The sequence below is a fragment of the Thermobia domestica genome, chromosome 8, assembly GCF_964235325.1.
Source record: "Thermobia domestica chromosome 8, izTheDome1.hap1.1, whole genome shotgun sequence".
Classification (NCBI taxonomy): domain Eukaryota; kingdom Metazoa; phylum Arthropoda; class Insecta; order Zygentoma; family Lepismatidae; genus Thermobia; species Thermobia domestica.
The window spans coordinates 127,319,450-127,346,034 of NC_137461.1; the positions used below are offsets into that span (position 1 = coordinate 127,319,450).

At 36.1% G+C, this 26,585-nt stretch overlaps 1 protein-coding gene across 1 annotated transcript in view; it reads left to right on the top strand.

The window, feature by feature from the left end:
- LOC145693200 (lysosome-associated membrane glycoprotein 1-like) overlaps positions 1 to 26,585 on the top strand; it is a 48,745-nt gene that overhangs the window by 15,058 nt on the left and 7,102 nt on the right. Inside the window, exons 2-4 of the mRNA XM_081768982.1 lie at positions 3,312 to 3,679; positions 10,394 to 10,580; positions 24,526 to 24,717. Coding sequence (XP_081625108.1) covers positions 3,312 to 3,679; positions 10,394 to 10,580; positions 24,526 to 24,717 — 747 coding nt within the window. The remainder of the gene's footprint in view (positions 1 to 3,311; positions 3,680 to 10,393; positions 10,581 to 24,525; positions 24,718 to 26,585) is intronic.

Genomic DNA, 26,585 nt, shown 5'->3' on the forward strand with positions numbered 1-26,585 from the left:
GGAAACTTGTGTGTTCATACGATAGTTCTAAATTGTATATACAGTATCTGTGCGGATAGACTTGTGAGAGTACCTCATATCACGTTCGTTATAGTAAGGAAGGTTTCTAGTTTCACTAAATTCAATGCACTTTTGTTTCCTGTTTAGTCTACTTCGAACTGTATAGTGATAAGCGTCACACATTGTTTGGTTCAGGATGTAGGAATTCAGTCTTCTTGTGTTTCAGGGAATTCTATAAACGCTGCAATGCTGATGGAGTTTTGGTCACGTCAATAGTGTTTTAATCAAATAGGCTGCAAATGACAGCATGTCAGGATAGATAGGATGAGTTGAGAATTTTGATGAAACTTATTAAAAGTATAACGTTACTTTTCTATGTAAAAATCACACATCCTTCCAGCGATTTGAAAGGATTGTCTTGTGACGATATTGTAAGTTTCACTGAATAGAGTATTCACAGTTCGAACCCGGAAACTTCATTTTACCACGTTAGAACATTTTGTAGAATATCCAGTGTAATTAAGCTGATTTCCTCGTACAGCATCTAACTTGGAAATGAGCTTATCGAATTTTCTTGTTTTTGTAAATTTGTAAGTCAGAAGGAAATTGTCTTATTACTTTGGATATTCCACAAAATGTTACAATGTGAACTTGTAAGTTTTGAGTTCAGACTGTGGATACTGTATTTTTCGGAAAGTTTTTTCTTCCTTTCAAGTCATCTTTTTAGAGAATGTATAATATACACATGTGAAAGTGTAAATTTTAGAATTGTTAGGCGAGACCTGTAATACAAAATTTTTGATAACTTTATTGCTCATCTTTTTATTACTTACAAAGGTTCAGAGCTTCTGACACTGTAAGAGAAAGCAGTTCTAATACAGGGTTCCTACTGGTCAGGGAAACGCTGGAAATCGGAGTCAGGGAAATTGTATAAAATATAATTTTTCTAACATTAATTGTACGCCAACCATTGTCAGCCAAATGAATATATAAGAAATATCGTATCTTCAGAGTAATTGTCAGACGTTTGTGGGTAGATATATCACAGTATAGAACATTGCTCAGATTTTTATGGGAGTTAAGTGAAATGTGTGGATGAGCAATTGATTACTACCAGTATTTCTCTATAGAATAAATGTTCTCATATATAAATATTCACAATTATTTATTCCTTATTTATACGTCACCATCCAAAACCTATCATGAAAGTAAGGGAATTTCGTGGGGAAGTCAGGGAAATAGATTTCTCCAGATCAATAGGAGCCCTGCAATAGACAGTTAAAAAAGGAGGTAATTAGCGTTGAACTTAGAATATGTTTTGTGTATAAATGTGTTCACAGTGAATATCCTTTATTTCCGTTTGTGTTTCACTTAACTAGCATGGTCCAGAGTTCGACTCCCGGTTGAAGTGTTTGCCTAGCGGTATAAACCAGTGATTGTTCGGATCCTATTTTAAGCAATAAGTCTCTGCTTATGTGGCATCCGGTGAAAAGGAATTCGAACTTATTCTTTTTTCAAGAGTTCAAACTTGCAAAGGCAGCAGCTGATTTGTCACAAATTATCTGCTGGCACAAAACTAAGAATATATGAAGAGGTAATTAAGAAATCGGGATTATGAAGTTTGAACACAGTTTGTTTAAAATAGAATGAAATTGAGTTTACCATCCCACGGCTGTGCCCTTTAGGCTAAAGAAAACGGATGGTTAGTAAGTAATTGTGAAATTAATTTTTTTTTGTGTTCCCACCTGGAATCGAACCGGAGACCACGTATATCAGACGTACGGCCTAGTCACTTGACCAGCTGGGAGGGCTTATACCAAATAAGTGTATCAAAACATTACATCATAGAACAAGATGGTCAGCAGTCACGTGCAGTTGATTCCTAAGGCTTCTGTTCTTTAGATCGTTCTTAGTCAGTGGTGTCCAGAAGTAAAATTTAGTGGTATGTCATTACTAAATTTCCCGACGTAATTGTTGCAGGAGGTTCCTCATTGTCAAGTAAATGTGTCCAACTCCCATTAAGGATGTTACTGTATGGAAAGAGGTAGATTAAATTTATCAACTTACTCTGGGCCATAAGACAGTAAATAAGTTTGCTTTGAATCGGGAACAGTATAAGAGCAAATAATCAGTGCAAAGTATTCATGAGTATTCGTACTTGGTGCAAGAAATGACGTGTTTTGTAACGAATGCTCGGTAATATGGAGGAGGTAATATTGTCGTGGAAAGATGGTTTTGCGGCTGTTTTTCCACTATAGTACATCGTATTACTTTATTTTTTCATTCTTGACCATCATCTGCTTGCTGTATTAGGATTTTAAATGTAGCCGTGCAGTTTATGCCCTCAGTGTTTAGTTTCATTCTTCTCCAACGAAGATTCTAATTTTGCTGAGCACATCACTTCTTGATATAGAACCACTATTTAAAACATAATAAAGCGTCATACTGTGGTTTGAAATATTTTCGATCCAGCAAAGCTAATTCGAAGCAGCGCTGCCAAATCAGTGTTGAAGCTTTTGTTTGGATCATGAATTGCACTATATAAACATTCTGCTAATGACTGCATTATTTTGTATAATTTCCAAGCGACTTGGCATAACTTTCGTCTGTGCTAAGTGCAACGTTAAAATTTTGTACGTGCATTTTGTTGCCACCGCTCGACTGTAGGTAGTTCCGAAATAGAAAAGAGAATGTTCGTCATTTCAGTTATTTGTTCGGTAGGTGTTGACTTGTTCATATGCGGCTATTTGATTAAACTCTCGGCTCTTTCACTGAATATAAACTAATATGGGTTCCGAATAAAGCAGTAAAGTTACAAGTGCTCTTTATCCAAATACAATCAAGTCTATGCAAAGATCATATTTTTATCTTCATCTGCCACACAAAATATCACTTTTGGCACTGAACAAAGAGTGCAAAGTATTGTTAGAAATAAATTCTGTATTTAAAAAGATACAAAGAAAGCAGGTTCTTTTTATAGTTTATTTTCAGAATGTTTCGACCGTCAGACATTACTTTCAGGAAATATTCAAGGAATACGTTCTGAAAATCTATTTTATAGAAAATCAAATTTTTTAACCTTGTCACATGCACTCTGCTAGAATGCGCAGTTATTATGAAGTGATTATAATATAAGCCTACTCTAGTGAACTTCGTTGTGTAAGAGATTGGACCTACTGGGTAGTATGTATATGGATGCTTTGTCGTACAGTTCTTCAAATATATGTATCTTAAATAGTTCGTATTTTTATAATTTCTCTCTTATATTGAGAGTAAGTTTTTCACTAAACATTGTGATCCTATTTTTTCAGCTTTGTGTTTTTGTGTGGTATCAGCGCAGGTAGATACTACGACCGTTGTTAGTACAGAAGAAAATGTGAAAAGTGATCCCACTACTACTGCGACGCCAACTACCACCTCTACCAAACGTACTACTACTACGTCTACCGAAACACCGACTACAACATCGCAACAAACAACAGAAGCCACGACGACTGAACCTGTCCCAGAAACAACTACACAGCCACCCACTACTACTACCAGCACGACCACCACTCCAGTAACGACGCCAGCGCCAGAAACTGTTCCTAAATGGACTGTGAGAAATGATACTTCTAATGTGACTTGTATTATTGCAGAGATGTCCATAGAATTTTTAGTGAAGGTTGTTGATAATAAGGTAAGTTGAATACTAGATTCTTGCAATAATTTTATTTACTTCTGCAGCGGAATAAAGCAGGGAAGATATAATAGCGCTGTATTAGTGCTTGCTTTTTAACTTGAGTGCATTAGGTTCATTCCACGTCAAGGGGACCAGTTTGAGATGGTCCCAGCTATCTTCAAATATATTGAAATTTAGTGGGAAGGTTCTGTAAGAACTTGGATGGTTATGTGCCAAATTATCTTTAGTTTCATTTCCATGGCCTCTAAAATAGAGGCCACTCATCTGCATTCCGAACACGCGGCTGCAAGAGCGCCAACTTTGCCTAGAATTTGTGAAAGTTGTATAATAATTTCAAAGTTTTTCATTGTTTTCAGGAATTGCATAATGTAGACAGATCCTTAACACACCTTTTGATGCACTGAAACATCAGCAAAGTTGCCAGTTCAGTGTTAATGTATGAAAACTACGATTTCCCCCTTACAGAGGCCTCATCCGATTCGTTATCGGTGGAAATGAAAAATTCTTTTCCGTTTCGAAGCTACTCCAACTAAACAAACTGAAAATTAACGACAGAACATCCATACGTATGAGTTGTGTGTCAATTTACATGTTTTGAAAAAAAAAAAAAAAAAAACCGGTTACATCTGGCAAAACTGTGTGGTTCCTAGTGTAATTCAATCGTTGCTTCCTAGTTTAAAAATATATGCATGAACAAGGCTTAATTTTGGTATAACCATTATTCGTGTATCACTTCAGGTTCAAAAGTTTGATCCCAAACTCCGGATTGCATTGTATATTGGACACCCTGTATTATTGGTGGCCCTTTTAAACATGTGGGGTTCATCAAACTAGTTAATCAAGGGATGTCAGGAAAACAGTCATGTAAAGTCAGGGGAAACTTGAAATATATATGTAATAATGGAGAACACTTAAAAACGACAGAATTAACATAAACAATTATGAATCATTGATGCGCGATGGATCGGTGAATTGAAATGTAAACCTACTACGTCACTTACACTAATTATTCAGGGAGTTGAGCTCGAGGGAAATTCACGAGATCACATGGTGCACAAAATTCCTTGCGAACTTATGCAACGTCCGCTGGTTGGAAAATACCAGTTCGACATTCAGGGACGAAAAAGTAATCCATAATTCATTATTGAAAATATTTCAACCACTGAGGTAAAGCACCACATCAGACCGGCACACTTTTACCCCAACCTTTTCATCTATGAAATACTCATTCGCAAGGAACACACTGATATAAGCCTGACATGTGATCTTACTGTTGCGCCAACAGTGAACACTGCACTTCAACTACTACTACTACTATTTATTGCTACCCAAACCAAATACTACTTACGAGGAAATTCCCGGGGATCCTACTCAGCGATCTTTGAGGGAACAATTTTTAGAGTACACTACGTTCTATATCGAAAGTACCTGAAGTCCATTAATTAGTCTACATCGGACAGTATAGTGGAGCAATCTGCTAAATCTTAGCCTGTTGGTAGAACCACATGACCTGTAAAACCTGCGCGTCAGCAGTCCTTGAGTCCTACTGGATAAGAAGAAAAAATGTTCCGGTTACTGTTAACCTTACGATATGAAGTAATTTCTTTTTAAAAGAGGGAGGAACAGTAAATCTTCAGTCCATCTTAATTCTACCACATAATGCCTCTTCTACAATGGAATATGAATGGCTATTCCACCTACTTGGAAACATTTAAACACCTTATGTCATTGAGCCTGTAATTTCTAGCTACAAGAAACTTCCTTTTCCGTCTCAAGCTAGTGTTTAATACTATGACAAGGACGTGAATGGTCGTGCAGTTGGAATACAGGACATATTATTCCACTTCATCCTGATTAGCAATTTCCAGGTTCCATTTGGACAACCAATCTGCAACATCTAGGCCTGTATCACACGGTCTGAAGCTTTTATGTTGGCTGATCTAGATGACATATCGTCAACTTCCACACAGTTATTGTTGTGGGAAATTGCCAACTCTTATGAACTGTGGGGTTCTTTTCGTACCGAGCTTCAAGGTAAAGAAACTTCTCGCAACATTTGACACTTTATCATATTGAACAATGATAGTTCAACACGTTACCACTGCTACAGAAATTTATTCGTATCTAGCTTTTCTGCAGCTTATGACTTGCAGTTAATTTTCAGTGGCGGAGGAAGTGACTCGTGTATCACTTTTGTGGAAAACAGTGTACGCTGTTCTGCTGAGCGAAGTGCAAGAAGTTAGTGCTCTGAATAGTCCCAAAATATAATTTATCACTCAGAACATTATAGTTTTTGCTCTGATTTGAATGGATGAAACCTTCACTATGCTTGTACAGCGGTGGACACTTCTAAATGGTACACCTTAGCCGTAAATCTCCATATGGCTATACCATTTAGAAGTGTCCACCGCTGTACAATATTGCACTATCATTCATTTTTCAGTTTGAATAGATGACACATTCATCATATTAATTTTGCGCTATCAAATCATCACCACCGTAGTTTGAAAGGCATTTGCTAGGTTATTCCGTATCATTTGAATTTTACTTCACACAAATCCCTCTTCTTGACTTGTTTTCAGGGAGATTATTATTTTTCTCGAGATGAAAGGACTAACTTCGACAAATGCAGCAAATTAGTTCGTCGCATAGTTCGATTTTCGTTGCATATAATCCTTGATTCATCGTGCCAAAATGAATACAAAGAAACTTTCCCAAATGTAACTTGTGCCACGATGTCCAAATTGATACTTTCTATATTCTAGAGATATATTCTCGAAATTCGCAGTACTTTATTTTTAAAATTTAAAATTTGTTTTACAAATACCATATATATGAAGGGTGAGGTGTAAAAAGGAATGTTACAAAAATTAATTTTCGAGATAACAGTTTAAATATTGAAAACCGCGTAAAAAAGAAGTTAGTCAAATCTTTTGCCCCTTTTTACATAGGCATTTCTACATTACGTATGCATGGCATATACAGTCAAATAGTACCAAGTCACCAACAGGTAGGACAAAGCACCCGATAAATCACACATGGACACTCCTAGTTTTTCCCTTTACCCTTCATTATATATATATATCTATTTCCACGCGTGACGCACTCTACAAGGGAACATGCTCGTATATTTTAAACCTTAACTATGGTAATGAATGTAACGATTTTTAAATACAAACCACTAAATATGATTATAGAAAGGACATATTATAATTTTTACGTATTGGTATTTTTCTATTTAATTATCAAAATAGCAAGTTATATTTATACACTAAAACGTGACTCACACTGCGTAAAGGGAAGTAAAATTTTACTCATATTTTGAATTTAGGAAATCTTCCTCCGTATGACTTTACAAAATGTATTTTGTACATAAACATTTTCCAGAAGGAATGCATTGTTTTCACAACCACAGTTTCATTCGCACTTCACTGTAGTAAACATATGACAATTGAATTTCTCTGTGACGCACACTATAGTTCACTTGTGACGCACACTACACTTCCTTCAATGACAACACTTAAATTTTCCTATTGTTTGGAATCTTATTGATTGTTTGAATTTATTCATCGTACCTCGTACAACTGTGGAATGTATTTCCAAAACATGCTACTGAGGTAGCTCTGTTGGTACAGCGTTGGTTCGCAGTCGGGAGGTTGTAGGTTCGATACCGCTGCTGACCATTCTGACGAGTTTTTCTGCTTTTCCCCCAGTTCTACCAGGCAAACGCCGGGATGGTACCCAGCAAATCCACTCTGGCCGACACTTTCCCAAATCCTTTCCTTAGTGTAAAATGGCCTCTGAGCCGTATCTGGTGTTCGTTAAATAAATAAACGCATTTTTGTGATTCAATGAGCATATTGTTTCTTTTATTTTTTCAAATGCCTATCGATACCTGCAGTAATTTCGTTTCAATAATGTTTGTTAGAAACCAAAACGCGCTTTTAAAAAATAGGAAACTGAGGTATATGTCGAAAGGTATTCGAGAAATGAAAGAGCAAACTCAAATATACTTATTGAGCGACTAAAAAAGGATTTAGCATGCTTCGGAAATGTGTAGTTTTCACTAAAATTTATTTGCATGATTATTGTTTTCCGGTACATTTTCTTTCATTTGGCCTAGTGGCTAGCACGCTTGATTTCGGATAGCGTGGTCCCGGGTTTGATTCCCGGTGGGGGTACAGTTAAAGGACCAAAGTGGTTAGAATTCCACTATAATCAGTAGGTCAACGTCGTCTTCAACCTAGCAGGCGTAACCGTGGGACGTTAAACTAAATCAACCCATTTTTTCAGGATTTTAAAATAATTTGCCTGGTGACACAGTATAAATGCATGCTATTAAAAACGGGTAGTTTATTCTATAGTATTTTCATCACTTCCTTTAATGTTCGTGACATTTTCTCTTTCAGCACTTTGCCAGTCTCATCAGTAGTCTATTGTTGATAGGTGATTTCCATATTCGTGTCCATTGGTTAAGTAGAGTTGAGAAGCGAAACGAACTTTGGTAATTCACCACATTCTTGTCAAGTATGAAACATACAGGTCTCAGATTCATCATCGCACACTACGAGACGAAATCAGATCATTTGTGCTGTTTGACAGAAATGAACATGAATTTAAGTGATCTAACATTCTCGTGATTGATACACAGAAAGATTTGGTGGTCGCGTTCAGCAGACATGTTTCGGCCGAAGTTCACAGAATTTACATCTTCCAATCTCTGTATCAGGATTCTGTTTCTTGAACTGTTTCATCGAGTGTTAGGAACGAGTACCGTTTTTGAACTTTTTGTTTGCCGAATGAATCTCTGATGATTAAACAATGTCGAAGTCCTGATGCCTGGTAAGATATTGCATCGCTTAAATAAAACTGAATAACTGCTTCTTCAGATCCCGTTTTTGATGAACTTTGATCTAGCGTCTTGGCTGGCTTTTTATTGTCGGATGCAAACTGTTTAAACAATTGTTTAACAGCAACCTTACGCTTATTCGAACTATGAGGTACGCTTCTTTTAACTTTAGCCATAGCTTTCCCATATGAACACAGAGATGAAAACACTTTGTTAGGTGAAGATGCATTGGTACTTGTTTATTTAACATAGCATCAATAGCTGTGCTTAATTTTTTCTTCTGGCGATATCGTCTCATTTCTTCCCTCTTCTTTCGCATATACTCCTTCTCTTCAATTGTAATATTTTTCTTTTTCCTTTCACGTCTAATTCTGTTTTTGAGTGTCTCTTCTTCGAAATTCGGCATTATATCCGGACGTACGGAGCCTTTCCGTGCTCTGCTTTACGTTGTGCAGCAGTTTTCGCTATGCTTGAACGTGACGCACACTACATACACTTCGGTAATTGTAAGTCTGTGTTTATTTGAGTTTCCAAATCAATATCACGGCAAATAGTTGCTCTATCTATCAAGAAGGAAAATTGAAAGTATTAAACCGTTACATGCAATAACTAACTTTCAGCAGGAAAAAGTTTTTTACGTGACGCACACTACAGCACAAGACCAGTTTTCTAATATGAAATCTCACTTAAACAGCTGAAAGTAGACAACATTCGCATATGTAGTGATACACAATACGGTACTCTGCACTCAAAATTGTGAACACCTTTTTCTTCTCTTCTCAATAAAGTGAATGATCGACAATTAAATGTCAGTCGATATGCCTTTCAGCTTGTTTCACAGAGCGGCTATATTGAATCAGCACTGTTGTCAGTTCAGCACTTTACAAACTGCAGCAAATTATATAGCGTTCATAATTTTAGACCTCAATCGAATATACGGTTGACAAACAGTATCTAGACATACAGTAGAGCAGCATGGTCGGGCGTAGTTTGATGGCGACGAAACTGAACAATTCTTGGAAGAGTTCATTGTGGCACTTTCCAACTCTGAATTCACGGAGTCGCGCATCGCAGAAATGTCAATTACGTAATTTTTGTGTAGGTCGTGCCACTGTATAGTGTTGTGCGAAAATAGTCTTGACCCGTCACATCGACGCGAGCAGCTAAAAATATATCTCTCGTGAAGAGGCCGATGTGGTTCGGCGTATGGCGACCACCGAAAATCACCCCACGCAGCATGCGATGGCTAGCAAATGCCGAAATATCGTAGGCGACAGTCAGTCGCAACCACTTACAGGGATTTAAGCCTTACGGTCGTTCGCAAGTGTGCACTTCTGAAACGGTGTCATGTGACTGAGTGAAAAAGGAACTGCAGGAGGCTGTATGAACGTCTTCCCGCGATGAGTGGAAGTTTGTTGTTACCCTTGATGAGGCGTAAATTCACCTCACAGATGGGTAAAGTTCGTACCATTACATACAGACCTGGTGAGGTCAATGGCCGAAGCATGTTCTTCTGTCAGTGCAATTTCCCAAAAGGATTCATGGTTGTAACAGTTTCTCGTACAGGGGCAAACTTGTCTCCGAAAGTGGAGCAAAACGTCAATCAATGCTGCGTACTCCTGGACTCATGTCCTGACCGAAATGTACCAACATGAAATCTGTCTTAAATCTGCCAGTTCATGACAGATTATTCCAATCAATAGCCAGGAGAGGTGGCCTGCCAATCGAACACAAACGGTGGTGAAAACGGGACATTTCCAAGGTAACACGTTCAAATTCGGCTCAATATAAATGAATCAACCTCTTTAATCATAATTATGCAATTCATAGGTGACAAAAATGTCTTACTATTTTCTTTTCAGACATTCACCATTGATGTTCCTGCAAAGAAAGATGGAACTAACCATACTGGAAACTGTGGAATAGACTCGCAACAACTGATCATAAGCTGGGGCAACAATAACATTACCATGGACTTTGTAAAGAATAACAACTCAGACTTCCTTCTGTCTACTGTTACTGCAGTGCTCGAAATTAAGGATCAGAACGGTAAGATAAATACTATTGTGTACGTAAGGATAGTGGTCTCAATCCGAGAATAGGAAATTTTTAAAAATGACTTTTAATAGCTTGTATCTGTTAAATATAAGTTACAAGAACGAAAGATTTATTTGAATCTCATTAATTAAAAGCAAAATAAATTGATATTGATAGTGGTACGTGATGGCAGAAATTAAATTTCTAACCAAGGAATATTGATATGCAATTTTGTGGAGTTTTCAGATGTTGCACTCGTATTTTATAGTTGATGATAGAATACATAATCAAACGGTTGACATAGCTGCCTTAAGTGAGCACTGCTTAATTTTGATTTCCGGTGGCTGATAGCATATTCGGTATAGACTAAAAAGGTACTTACGAAGCTGTTTGAACAGAGCCAGTGCTCATGACACATCTCATTTGTTTTATTTGTTAATTGAGTTTTTAATGTTAAACATCCAACGTTTATGCACCGGCCCTAAGGTACGGTGATATGGATGAAAATGGTAGAACCCCGAGGAAACTAAATTTACATACATATGAAGCAAACTAAATTTTCAATGGAAATAGTCGAAAATCAAATCTCAAGTCGTCCTAAGCCAGCAAATGCGCCTTCAAAGCAACCGGACAGGTAGTCCAGTGATAAAATAATAAGCTTCATCAGTTTAGTTTTACCTAAGATCGGAGGTTCGAATCCGCGCCTTATATAGAATTGTGAATGGGGAAAAATAACTCCTGATAACATGTCAAACAAGTCAGAAAAATACAAAAAAAGTGACACTATAACAGCTTTCCGGATCCCCCCTCCTTCTCTCACCAATATTTTTAAGAGACCTGAACTTACCTGGTTAAGACATCGAAGAACATTTTCAAAAAGGGATTACAGAACTTTTCTCAAATTCCCTGCCGGTTACAATGCGATGAGCATTAGGCACCAAGAGGTTCGGATGGTTCTTCTCGAAATGCTCACGGACGGTCAAACGGTCACTCAGACCACGAAGCTCACGAACATTCATACATGTAACAAAAACACATTAAATAAAATGCCACTATGCTTATTTATTCACACTAGTAATAAAAATATATAGAAGAAGCGATCACAACACTCAACACTGGACATATAACTATTTTCATTAATAAAATTATACTTCACCTTATCAGGTATGAATATATACATACTATCCATTTCATAAAGATAGGCCCCTGACTTCGCGGTGCTGCCGTGACGTCCAGTCAAAACTTATATTGCATTGTCGTACCTCGTTGGAATTGCTGGAATGTTGTCTTTTTAATACTTAAGACATAAAAATTTTCTTTGTACTATTTAGTGAGAAAAAAATAAAAATTAATGAAAAAGTGTGTATTTTTTCGTACTTTTTTGGTAGATCAATGTTTATAGAGCTATATCTCAGAAAAGAGATCACGTGAAATAATTTCCTGTGTACAATATGTAGATGCATCCATTAACTGTAAGTTGTGAAAAGTTCAATTTTCATCACTGGATATTTTTTGTGTAATTAAAACAAATGTGCGAAGCTCTGATCTCCTTTACCATGGTAGGTAGAGAAACGTACAAAATACTGTTCGAAAATTTGGAAGTCTAGTGTTCCAAATATTTGGAACTATTAACAAAAAAGGGTTTAGTTGGTAGAGTATTTATTTTTAAAAAAAATATGTTTACTTCAACATGTTCTCTGCGTTAAGCGGTGAGCCATGTTGCAACCCAATCTTTAAATTCCCCGCGCTTATATGAAGAAACAGCATACAGTAAATGGAAGTGCGGCAACGCTGTCGTGCAGTGTTGTCGCGTTCAGGAAGCTTGTAGCGCGAAGCCTACTTCATAAGAATGTAATAGGAAAAAGTATTTATTATAACCTTTCACAACATCATAAAAACATTAATGCATGTACACTCATGTCTAAAATTATTGTCGCATGTCTATAAATATGTTATTGTAGGAATATAATTTGATAACGAATTCGCCTGGTATTTCTTATAATGTTAGTATGTGTATAATCGGCAAAGACATGTAGGCTATGTGGAAAATTTCATGTCAAAAGAGCAGTAAATAAGAACAATAAAACGAAACAAAAATTTTCTTATCCATTTAGCAACATTTTGTTTTACTCATGCTAATTTTCGTATTCTTTTCCTATGAAATTTACCACAAATATACATTTCCCGACTCGACATATAGTATCAGCATTAAAAGTACCCTGCAAAATCATTATCAAATTATATTCTTACAAGAAGACAGTTATAGATATGCGACAATAATTTTGGACATGAGTGTACACATCTCAATGTAATCGAAATAAAACGTTGAAGTAACACATCCAAAAACTCATCTCTTAATCTATTTACTTCATTCACTTTCGTCATGACTTTGTTGACTCATCGCTGCTCCTGCTATCTTCCCTAATATTTATAAACAATTGCTCCATTTCTACCTCAAGATCTATCAGTATACACACTCTCCAGCTTACGAACATGTTAAAGGTTAAAAAGAAATGTGCCTTGGTAATCACGTGTTCACCCAAGTTCTGCGATCAATTCCCTTGCCGAATGTACAGTAACACAGAATGGGTCCTTTGTTTTCTTTCAACGAAAGAAAACAATGCAATGAGTAGGTGACGAGGGCTGTATTTGCGTTTAATCACGTCGCACTGATTAAGTCTTCAATACTTCCCTTCGGTTCGTAGGCGTCAAAAACTTACACACGCATTCATATCATATGGGTTCATTGCAATGAGACGGACGAACGGGCATTTATATTTTCGTGAGTATATCTTGTGCTTTTTGATTAAAAAAAAAAAAAAAAAAAAAAAAAAAAAAAAGTGGATATTCCTTCACGAGCGGCGGTATTACAAAAAGAAGAGGCAAAAAGTTTAGCGATAATGAAATTGCAGAACTGATGAATGACTCTGACTCAGACGGTTATGAGTTAGTAATTAATAGTAAGGACATTGATTATTCTGTGCTCAGTGGCGTATCCGGGAGTGAACAAGATAGTAACTCTGTTTCAAGTAAACCTGAGGCTGCGCCGGAAAAAAAAAACGCGTCATTCCTATTCAAAGGCAGATTCTAATGTAGCTTGGAGCTCTTAGATCTGAAAACAGATTTTCTGTGAATTGTAAACTCAATATTACATATCAACTAAGGTTGTATCATATAATAAACTTTGTGCGTATTTTTGTTTCTGTGCAAGTGTATTTTGTACTGCGTGCAATAAGTGAAGAACTGACAAAAATCAACAAATTTTCGAGGACCATCACATGCAAATCCAAACAAGGTAAGAGTTCGCTTTTCTAATTTTGAACACTTGGTACATTTACTGTATATCCTTAATTTCTAAGAAATTGGTTTAAAATCTGTGGAGACATTACATTTTTAAAATATCTCTAAAAAGTGACGGACAGTGCGTAACAAGTTTAAATACCCGTCCGGCTGAGAGTGTATACGCGTCAGGAAAATGTGGCAACGTAGCACTCCGTATAAACTGCGATAGCGAAGGGCGCAAAGCAGAGAAAATCATAATGTCATATTTGTGATTGTTTATCTTTTAAAACAAGTCAAAACAGTTTGGTTGAAAAAGCTACTTTAAGATCTTTCTAAAAGTTTTTTCAGATTGTTAATACACCGCAGCAATTCAGAGATAATGATGTCTCACTTTTTGCTGAATAACAAGAAAATTACTACGTGTTGAGTAATGAAATTTTCAGAACTTGCAGGTAATATATGCATCTACATATCTTGCACAGGAAATTATTTCATGTTAACTCCTTTCCGAGATATAGTCCTACAAACATTGATTTACCAAAAAAATACGAAAAAATACGCACTTTTTCATTAATTTCTATTTTTTTCTCATTATACAGTACAAAGAAAATTTGTATGTCTTAAGTATTGAAAAGACAACATTCCAACAATTCCAACGAGGTACGACAATGCAATATAAGTTTTGACTGGACGTCACGGCAGCACCGCGAAGTCAGGGGCCTATCTTTATGAAATGGATAGTACGTGATAAAAGGTGAAGTGTAATTTTATTAGTGAAAATAGTTATGTCCAGTGTTGAGTTTTGTGATCGCTTCTTATATATTTTATTATTAGTGTTTAAATAAAATGCCACTATGCTTATTTATTTAATGTGTTTTTGTTACATGTATGAATGTTCGTGTGCGCCGTGGTCTGAGTGACCGTCGGATCGTCCGTGAGGATTTCGAGACGAGACATCCGAACCTCTCGGTGCCTAATGCTCACCTCATTATTGTAACCGGCGGGGAATTTGGGAAAAGTTCTGTAACCCCTTTTTGGAAATGTTCTTCAATATATAAAGATTGATTGGGGTTTCACTATAGATACTTTTCTCACACCACTAATGCACAAGGGGAATTAGCACTGTGGGGTAACATCGGGGCAATCCCAAAAATAAACACCCTGCTGAACAAGACTGCACTTATTTAATATAAAAAACACATTTACACGTGACGTTTCGATCTTCTAGCCAAGATCCTCATCAGAGTGTACGTCTGATGAGGATCTTGGCTAGAAGATCGAAACGTCACGTGTAAATGTGTTTTTTATATTAAATAAGTGCAGTCTTGTTCAGCAGGGTGTTTATTTTTCTGATTTCATTCGCAAGACGTTGACTATGTTTGCGGGGCAATCCCACGAAGTAGTTTGTAGCTGCTGCACAAATTCATAGAAATCGACGTTAGTCTCCAGCAAAAGAATGTAGACAGTCGTCAAAATAGAATGTTGGAGGGCGCGTTTACAACTGGTACGCACTGGATTTGCGAACCCGTGACTTGACTAATGAGGGGCTAGCCGTCGTATGAGTCCTTTACGGCTGATTAGCGTGTGCCCCTTTACATAATGTTGTACCCAATCCAACGAACGTGGTGGTTGCTTGGAGATACGAAGTAAAACTCCCTGAACTGAAACGCTCGAGCTCAGAGCCGGATTTACCAACTGGTCAGTGTTGGCAGTTCATTCTAAAATGCACTCAGGTTATATCACCTGTATGTATAAGCAAATTGAATGTTAAAAGAATTGACGTTAATTTACAGTTCACTGGCTACGATGCACAAGTCATTACGACAACATCGTGAGAACGTTTAGATAATGAACTGGCAGAGCGATGTGGTTGTCACCGCTCTGGAGGGCTTGCAGCTAGTTTGCAATATTTCCATAAATGATTGAGGAATGCACTTAATTTAGTTCCAAATAACTATAGAACATGGTCTTTGCATATAAATAACACTGAGAATACAAGTTAGAAATATGTCTTATATAGGTAGTTCAGAAAATAAGTTCTTTGTCGCTCACTAAAATGTTCTCACCACAACAAAAATCTCTCTCGAACATATATGAGTGAACGATAAAACTCCTTTGTCCTATTGCTGAGAAAACTGTTCCCACCGAAGAAGGAAATTATTGCGTCGCAGAAACAAAGTATAAATCGAAGAATGATTGCTGTCTTACGAAATATACAGAGCGTCCACAAAAATTACTTCTATAACCTGGTGACAGTTATAACACAGCGACATTATAGAAATACCTTACTTCATGCGAAAGTATGAAGCAAGAGCTGTCAGCATTGGTTGGTAGTTGAAACTTAGATAATTCTATGCTGAGAAACGTAAGTCCTTTTATGCATTTATTATTCCATGAAATGGAATTTCTTCATTGGTATGCATTGTAAAAGCCTTTGACTGGGAGTAACTTTTACATAAGTCAATCAAGCTTTAAACTAATATAATGCTTTGGTATGTAAATAATCTTTATTTTTATGCAAATATAGTTTAATTATTGGGAATTAATCATGAAAGAAGTGCTAGATGGTTTGGTGGCGGCAAGAGGTAAGTGGCAGAAAAGGATAAGTTGATGGGCGGTATTTAAACAAAAATCGTATAAATACTAAGAGGTTAGCTGAAGGTCGGTGCATGAAAAGTCCGTTGCGCTATGTGACTTACCAATAATATTTCTTATCGTGACATTTATCTATACGTGACTATCAGCCTGTTTCTCTGTAAACTAGTTTTTTCTGATTTCTTAACTATAACTCCACATTCTTTCCATACGAGTAACATGGCGATATTACACTTCAGTTCAGGAACTATTCGTGAAATACTACGTGAAATAATTGGGAATTACTCTTATAAATAACACCTTGAAAGAGATTTAAGTGCAATTGCAAAATAATTGAAGTAGAGCAATCCACAAGGAACGAGACAAGACTAGGGCTAAAGGTTTCTTATCTAGTGAATGATTCCCCTGGAAAATATATTCCTATGTCATCTCAGATTTCGAGACGAGACAAAAATAGTTAAAATATATAATAAATTGTTGGTAAATTTGCACAATTGATCAACATGCAGCAGATCTGTTATGGTGGAAACAACTGGCAATCTCACAAGACGAATGGTAAACGAACGTTAGACAAGAAAAAGAAAAAAAAGTTACCAAAGTTTGAGGTCAATAACTTAAATTTTGTGAATTATTTGGCTTCCTATTATCAAATCCAGTTTTCCAAATTTTTGAAAATATAGCAATACTAAAAATTACAGCTAAAATTTCTCTACGTAACTATCTAGTACTTAGAAAATACTGCCTAATGGAATAGTTTGTGTGGTCGGTATATCTTCATTTCGAAAGAACAAGTCTTCAATTAGATTATAATTGTACTGGCAAACTAATTAGACCAATGTCACCTCAGAAACAGGTTAGTTCGCTAACAAGTATTTTTGTTCTCTAGAAAATTACACAAATAATTTAATTTCTCAACTAGGAAAAATAAAAGCTAAGACTAGAATGTCACGTTGCTACTGACACGGGAGGGTCCCACATGTTGTCGCTAAAATCTGATTGCCACATAGCACATCTGATAGAGCATCATGAGAAATGAACATGAGCAAAATTTAAGCTGCTATGCTACGGGGATTCAAAATTTGAATATCTGATGAATTATATCATGGAATTATGTACGTTTAAAGTAAATATCTTAAACTGTTAAAGCAATCAAAACAAGTTGCACAATATATTAATAAAATGCCCTATCGAAAACCATAGTGTTGCCAACTCAGCATAAAAATATTTTATCATAAATAGCACAATGTGTGTTCAGATTTAAAATGCACTATTATCACTAAACATAAGTGAAGTGTAGTGGTGCAGTGTTGAACACTATTGGAGCTACATGTGCTGAAAATGTACAATGGAGAAGTCTGTGTGGGAACAAAGGGTAATAAAGGAATGCATTAGAGAAAAGTGAGGATTTTGCAATATACTTCTGTAGCCCCGATGAATAAGTGGACAACTCTCGAAAACAAAACTATGCACGCAAGGAAAGAAACACGTGTTTTCTAATTGTGTAAACTGGTTCTCCAGGTTATAAATATTTTCTTTATCTTTTGTGTTAAGTGACATATTCCTTTACTTCTCCTATATACCATATGATTGATTGTTCGTACACTAATATTACCATATTCACATTGGAAATATTTTATTACTATCTCATTTCGTTTTTAGTCTGACAGGATAACTGTGTGGTGTAGAAGGCTAGACAAGACATATTAGGCATCGCGGGTTCCAATCCCGCCTCGGACATGTTTTTGTTGTACTTTTCACCTTACATTTCATTATCTTTCTCTTTCATAGTGATTCGGATCCCACTTTGCACTGCTATATAGCTTCAAAGCTGATACAGGACGTAAAAATGGCATCACTCAATTTCGTTTTTCAAATGCATCAATATTTTGACACTGCTGACATTTTGCTATGTTATACTATTTGTGTTAAGCATTTGAACTAAATTCGTAGTACAAGATCCAGATCCTTTATTACCATATGTTGTCACATTTCACACTTCTCCATTGTACATTGTCAGCACATGTAGCTCCAATAGTGTGCAACACTGTACCACTACACTTCACTTATGTTTAGTGATAATAGTGCATTTTAAATCTGTGCATACTTGTATATGGTGCTATTTATAAAATATTTTTATGCTGAGTTGGCAACACTGCTTCACCTCTGGCAACACTGTTTATGGTTTTCGACAGGGCATTTTATCATTATATTGTACAACTTTTGTTTTGATTGCTTTAACGGTTTTCAAGATATTTACTTTAAACGTACATAATTCCATGATATTCTTCGGATATTCAAATTTTGAATCCCCGTAGCTCCTATCCTTCTGGTCCATAGCAGCTTAAATTTTGCTCATGTTAATTTCTCATGATGCTCTATCATATGTGCTATGTGGCAATCAGATTTTAGCGACAACTTATGGGACTCTCCCGTGTGAGACGCTAGTGTCAGATCGTTTTGTACAAATAAACTCGATGCAACTACGCTTATGCCGCAGGTACTGTCGTCAGTTTTCCGCTAATGTACACTTAACTATGTATAATTCACCTGATGTAGGCATTTTTGCTAATTTGTGGCTACATGATTAGCATACTACCTGCGTGTTGACTCTTTAGTTCATTGAATGATACATTAAGTAATAGCAATAGTAGATGTAGTTGTTGTAGCAGTAAAAGTATAAACTTAATTTAATGGAACTTGTTTGTCAAGTACAATAATGTGTAATCATTAAATATTTCGAGCAGAAATATAATCCAGTCCCAGGTGCATATGAATGTCCAGACGAAACTTGCCTTAGAAACTAGAGTAAATTCGAAATGTGAGATTCAGGACGAGACTTGACAAATCTGACAAGAGACCACTCGCGAAATATCTCCTTGTCTCGAATATTTCAAGGGACACTCATTTTTATTTCGATAGAAGTAATCAGTTAGGACAATCTGTCTTGAAACCAATAAAAGGTTTTTTCTTAAAGATTGAGAATACTTAAGTTACTATCTCTAAGAAAGAAAAGAAAAAAAAATCTCTAAGAAAAAAAAAGCGTTAACCATTACATAAAAATAGTGATTTGATGCATTAAGTATTTACATAAGAGTAACACATGTCGAAGTGCTATTTAAAATGTCGGAGAGTTTGGGTGTTTGAACATTTCGTGGGTGAAATTCTGTAGACGCGACTAGTATAAAATATATTTGCTTGATATGTCGTTTGAATGAGATTTGTGTAGAGATCGGGTGTTGGTTTGAAGTTTGTCCGTCTCAGAACCGACGCTATATGAGACTGTAGATCTATAGCTTAACGTGAAATCAATACCACCCGGCTCGCACTCCAACTATACAGCCACGAGGCAGTGAAGTATAGACAGAGTAAAACAGATTATTCTAAAAATCCTTTATGAAGAATAAAATTCATCGCTGCAAAAACGTTCTCCTGAATGACACTAATTCTTAAATCATTCGATTAAATGCAAATAATTACAATATATTCAAAAGCTGCATTACATATGTTTCTATTGATATGCAAATTAGAAATTGACATACATAAAAATACGTTACAGTGCCAGTCGAAGGCTTCCAATCCAATCCATTGCAGTCATGAAGAAACTGAAATTTTTAGGGAATGAAGTGTATTCAAGGGTCAAGACTGTCTTCTCGCTTATATTTCAACTTCTGTCAAAGACTTCAGTTTCGTCCAAACCATACTTTTTACATGAACAGAGTTGTTCCTTGATGTGTATGACGACACTGAATAACTATTGGGTAACTGTTTTAATGTTTTCAGACTTGTCCCAAAGCTTTCTAATAGTGTTTATTTCATACTTAAATTTTTCGTAGAGTGGGCTCGATCGAACCTCCGATCTTTTTTTTCACACTATTCTCTTTGTGGTGGCTAATTTGTTTTATATATAGTTACAAAAGTTTGCTCTTCCGTATTTCGGTACAAGATTTTCATGGGTTGCTTCATAAATTTGGGAAACAATATCTAGATACGAATACCGTAATACTGCTGCTTATATTTCTAGATCTAATAAGATTTTATTTCGTATGTAGCTCTAAATCCACGATAGTTTTGCTCTTCGGAATAAAGTTCAAAGATTTAGTGCTGAGTAGTATTTCCGTATTTAAATAGTTTGCTTCTGATTTATTTTACGCTATTATTGAACAAAAATTCGAAAGTGTCAGTACTGTTCTATTGAAACTTTTAGACCTTTCGAATACATGAAGGAAATAAAGGTATATTTTGGTAGTGTCACTTAGAAACTACGAGATTTTTTCTTTACATATTTGTACAGTACGCAAAAAAAAAAAAACTCAACATGAGCATGAAAGTTTGTGAAACTACGCCTAACAGCCAAGGGAATCAACCTAACGTCTAAGTGACACGAATCACGCCAGGAGAAATCTCGGCGTCCTCTCCTGCACATTTTATTTTGGAGCAAAAGACTTCGTCGTTTCACAATAAACTTACATGCTCATGTTGCAAGTTTTTTGCTGCGTACTGTACCTAAGGCACGTAGTAACATTCGAAAAATGTTCCCACTTTCAGGTTTATCAGCATAATTCCAGTGCACAGAATTCTGTGAATATAGTTAAGATTATCAATATACTGTAGCATTTTTGTTTCATACAGTGCAAATAACCTGTAAAATGAAACTTGTTACGCTGTATTCGCTTCAAATTTCAAATATTCGTATACAGTTCCCGTATATTTGAATTCCTTTTTCTGAAATTTTCAGTTAAATAGTTTTTTTCTTATTTCTGCAAACAACTGCATGTCGAATCTATGCAGTGTTTTACGGGTTTTGGAGGAATAAGGAGGCAAAATAAAAAAGGGAATGGGAAATCCCGCATGGATTTCTTCCATGTGTAAATAATTTCACTGAAGTAAATTCCGTAATTTTTAAAAAAAAAAAAATTCTTAGGGTATGTTCACAATGTCTGGTTGGTCGGTACACTACTCCATTATGAAAACATTCCTTATCCATTCTAACCTCTATTCATGCTCACTTAATCCTAAATTCCTTATTTAAGGTAAAAATCCATAACATTTCCATATTGAATTTAACAAAACGTTTGATCCGTTAGTCATTTCAAATGTTTTAAATGTTTCACTAATGTTCGAAATTGTTACGCAAGGGGCATCAAGACTACTATTGAATTACAGAAACCGAATGATCCCATAGAACGTTTAGATTGAATCTTCGTGAGAATTTGCGTTAAGTGGAATTATCCACACGTGGGATGAATCGGTGTCGTTCCTTTTTATTTTTTTAAACAACTTTAGAAGCCATAGGCGGCGATTCGGGGGTCAAAGGGGGGCAGTTGCCCCACACTTTTTCGAAGTGACCAATTAATGTATATAGTTTCATTTGGAAACGTAAAGTTTTTGTATCTTATAACTTCAGAGAAAAAATGGTGCTACATAATATTTGCCTTGCGTGAGCACCTGTTGGTTGTCTTCCTGTGGAGTTAAGAAAGCTACAAGAATTGGGGGTTTTAATTGACACGCAAAATTGCCCAGAAATTAATCGATTGAAGTGCAACAATTCCAGCGTACTTTCATCTCTTCTTACAAGGGCTCGTTATATTAGTCAACCGCTTTGAAACTAAATGAGAACATTTCGGAAAAAGAAGGGGAAAAAAGCTTTCACAAGTTATTTTTTTAATTGTACAGAATTCGACAGTTGCTAAAATGACAGTTGCTTTCTAAGGAATATTGATTAAAAAGAGGGTAATGAGAACTTCTACCTATTCCATTGTTTTGCAGTGTAATATACGAGTAAGTGGTGTATTTATGGGTGTACGAGTGTATATACAATTAAATTTAGTGAATTAAACATAATTCTAGGTTTTAGGATTATTTTGTATAACTGGAGTGTGGAGTCATTCTAAGTATTGTTGTTTTGATGTGTTCCAAGAAAGTGAAAACTATACCCAATGACAACGAAAATGTTTCGGGAAGCTGTAAAAGCAAATATTTCTTTAAATGTCGTAGCATATGCTTGTAGTATTTACTGTCCTAAGAGTAATAACGTACATTTAATGACGTGTGTGGAATTAAAAATGTAAGTTGTTCATGAATCTCGAGTTTAAATATAACTTTTGCAAAACAAATCTCATTATGCATTACTAGGATTAATATTATCCTTTCTATTTATCTGTTTTACAAATTTATTAAATAATCTGATCATACAATTTTCCAAGCAGAATTTTAAGATGTTCTTGCAAGGAATCAAATCTCTTCTTACACTTTCGTAGGGCTAGTACCTACTTGCATTGCTCTTGTCAATTTACTAATAAAATGTGAAATACGATGTACGCTATTTTAACTGAAAAAGATAGTATCCTATTAATTATACAGCCTTTCGTCAAACAGTGTTAGAAATAACCAGGGAAGCTAACATTGATATACAAATATTCAGATCATGTCTTACCCCCACTTTTAACGTCCAATTGCCGCCACTGTTAGAAGCTAATAGGAAATGCAAGGGTAATTCTGTGACTAGGCAATACTGATACGTAATAACGGGTTTTCCGCAGTTTATTCAATCCTGTTCAGCTTGAGCATGATTCTCAGACCAGAATCTGAAATTAGTTTATAAAAGTTCAGAAGACCTCCACAGTAGGTAACTACAATTACAAATTACTTTCAGCACACTAACATATATTCATTACATAGTCAAAAAGTAACTTACGTTTAATGTAGTAGATTATTTTTAATATTTTATATCTATAAACTATAGAAATTTAAAAACAGCGAAACTAGCATACTTCAGTTAGCGTGACAACTAATTGGCCAATACTGACCTTGTGATCATGATCAAGTGGAATAGTTATGGGCGCCCTTGAACCAATGTGGGTTTAGTTGACAAGAGAAAATGTCGGGTATATATTCTTAACGTAATGTGACTAATTTTGTGTTAACATGGCTGAATACTGAGACACTAAAAAAAAAAAAAAGCCATAATTGGTAATAGCAGTCATCAAAAGTTTCATCAGTCAGAAATACGTAGGTCAGATTCGAAGTATTCATAAAGTAGGAAGAATTTTAAGGTAAGTGAATAAAAATCAGGTCGTGCGAAACATTGACATACATATACCGGATACTTATAATGTTGGAAGTGAAATTTAGTAGAGGAATAGAATTCTCAGGACAGGTTGGTATAAAAGAATAGTTGTAAAAAGTAAGATATAACCAATAATAAGACCAACGTGAAATAAAAATCTCGAAAACAAACATGTAGTGTGATACATAAATGGACGTGCTGCATATTTCACGAAGGTATTGGTTTTATAAAACTAATACAGAACTGAGCAAAATGAAGTTTTAAGTCTATATCATAAAATTACGTTAAGAGGTAATAACACTAGTATTTTTTTTCTATTAAGATTCTAGGGTTTTCTTCCTACATTACAGCTTACAAAAAGCAAATGTAAAACTTGCGTGAAATAAGCAAGATACGTGGGGTTCGCGAATAGTGTGGTAATGTCTTTCTACCATATTCTAAAATAAGTAGGAAATACTGTTGACTAGTCAATCTTTTTTGCTCAGTTCATCTAAGCCGTGATGTGTTGATTTATTTGAAGATTTCCGATGTTGTGGATCCTCGTTACAACCCTTTCACTAAGTATTTTCTAAATACGAAATAATTCTTAGTAACTTCTAACAGTTATCAAGTAACTGAACTTCAAAGCTTACTGAACCTTGACAGTTGCACCTTGCATTACGTAATTCAAACAATATAGTTAGCTTTAAGTAGTTTGTGGTAGGATGAAACAAGCTTGTTGAAATTGTAGTGCAAAATTGAACCAAAATATGCTGTCTGGAGGGAGTGGAGAATTTTGTAGTGTAATTGAAGATACACGAAGACTCATTTGAAACAGAATTATAGAACTTGTAGTAAAAATGAAATTAGTTGCTGTAAATGACTTGCAGTTAAATTCGTGGGTCTGTGTTAATAATTCATTGTAAGTAGTTCATATGTTGTAGCAGTTATATATATATATATATATATATATATATATATATATATATATATTAAGACTAAAAGTACTTTTTTTTTCTTTCTTCATATTTTTAGTGACAGAAACTGGCACATTCAATACCAACGGCAGTTTGTTCAAGACTCCTGTGAGTATGTCGTACAAGTGTGATAAGGCACAGTCCATTGAGTTGGTTAGCGATAGTAGTTTCGTAGTCAATGCCACTATGAAGATCAGTCATGTACGATTGGAAGCTTTCCATAACTCAACAGACGAAAAATTCAACTCAGGTGAGTTTTCACATGGAAACATTGATGTAATACGGGGTCCTAAAAAGGCTTAATTTTTAATGGGGAGAGGCTACAAAGTTTTTTACCCTCATCGTTATTGATGAGATTGTAATGTTAAAACTGTGCCATGGTAGGTTGGCATACTTTTATTAGATCCATTAGATATTGATGTTACACCCAGTAAATGAGGTCTCGGCAGCATGTTAGACAAAATCGAATACAGAGCTGTGAGTTAATCAAGGAAATTTGGCACAAACGGTACTTGAAGAGATCGCAATTATATACTCTTAGGAATGCTCATTTTACGTCACTGTAACGCTGGTTATGTGGCCACACAAATGAACAGGATGACCAAGCGAAGATCGTTCCTTAACGAGTACAGACCCAAACATGGTAGCAAGAGTTGAACAGCTAGTGCTTGAAGATAAATGTGACTTAATTGTTTAGAGGTGAACATTAGTAGGGAATACTTCACATTGTAGATATTCTGCAAGAGCAAAGAGGCACCAAGGTGGGTGTCCCGATTGACATAATTTCTAAAACATTGTGCAGTGTACACAAAACATTTTGGACTTATACAAGGATGTATTCGTAAATGATGTCAACTTACTCGTGAAGTCCTGAAAAAATGAGGGATATTTTTTTTTTTCCTTACCCGGTCATTTGGTAGGGGATGTTTTATAAAATTTTGTTCTACAAAACTTCTTTACTTACACATACTGTATAATGTATGTGCGTAGTGGAGGAACGCTGTGGTTGAGAAAAATATATTGCTTTTTTTTAAAATTATATACACGTAGAAATCTTTAAAGCCAGAGAATTCGTGCTTGCCATATAAGCGGGAACTGGTAGATTAGTGACTGGGTGAATGCTGGCTGCGCACTCATTTAGCCTTAGAAACCAAAGAAATTAGTGAGAAGTGGAAACAACTAATCCCTTAGCTCCTAAAATACTTAAGTGCAGCATGCAGTTAGCAGTAATGTTATTCGTATTTTGGGACTATAAAGATATGATCTTCACTGTTGCTCTCGAACGGTCTTGCTACTAGTGGACAATGCACCAGTACATAAAGCTCCAGAACTCTTCTGTGCGCCGGTGTGGCTACGGATCTTTATCCCGTCTGATCGGACGTAAACTACTTTCATGGGAGACCCGGGTTCAGTTCCGGTGGAAGCTAATGTTCGGAATCCACGTTAAGCTGTAGATCCAAGTCTTATATAGCCTTGCTAATGAAAGAGATGCTAAACTCAAGATCAAATTAAATTTTCCCAAATATGAGAAATTTGCGGGTAGGCGTTTTATAGAAGTTAATGTGGTGGGAAGATTCTTTACCTCATGCACAAACATTCAGGTGGTATTGATGGCATAAGGTGTCCAATTAAGTTCTTGCCGTTTGTGATGGCCTTGTTGTTCGAGGGTCACAGACATGCTATGATGTTAGTCACGTGCGCGCGACACGATAAGGAGGTAGGTGGAGCACTGACCGACATCAGTAGACGCTCGTTTGGCACACTACAGAGACCTAGCTCGTCAAGTGCCACAGTGAAGTGGAGGTGTCGAAGCAACTCATTAAGGGGTGTTTGCTGTATGACTTCAAGGTAGACCTATCAGCAGCCGCATCACGTCGCCGCATATGCCAGGCGTTCGGGGAGAATGCCGTGAATGAACGCACCCCCGACAGTGGTTTCAAAAATTCCGGACCTGCGATTTGGGCTTGAGTGATAAGCCACGCAATGGACGGCCACATGTGTTGGATGACGACGCCCTGAAGACAGCCATATAGGAGGACAGTAGTCCTACATGTCAGGAACTTGCCGAAAGGTTTAATGTCTCTATGGAAACAGACTGCACCTGCATCGCATAGGGAA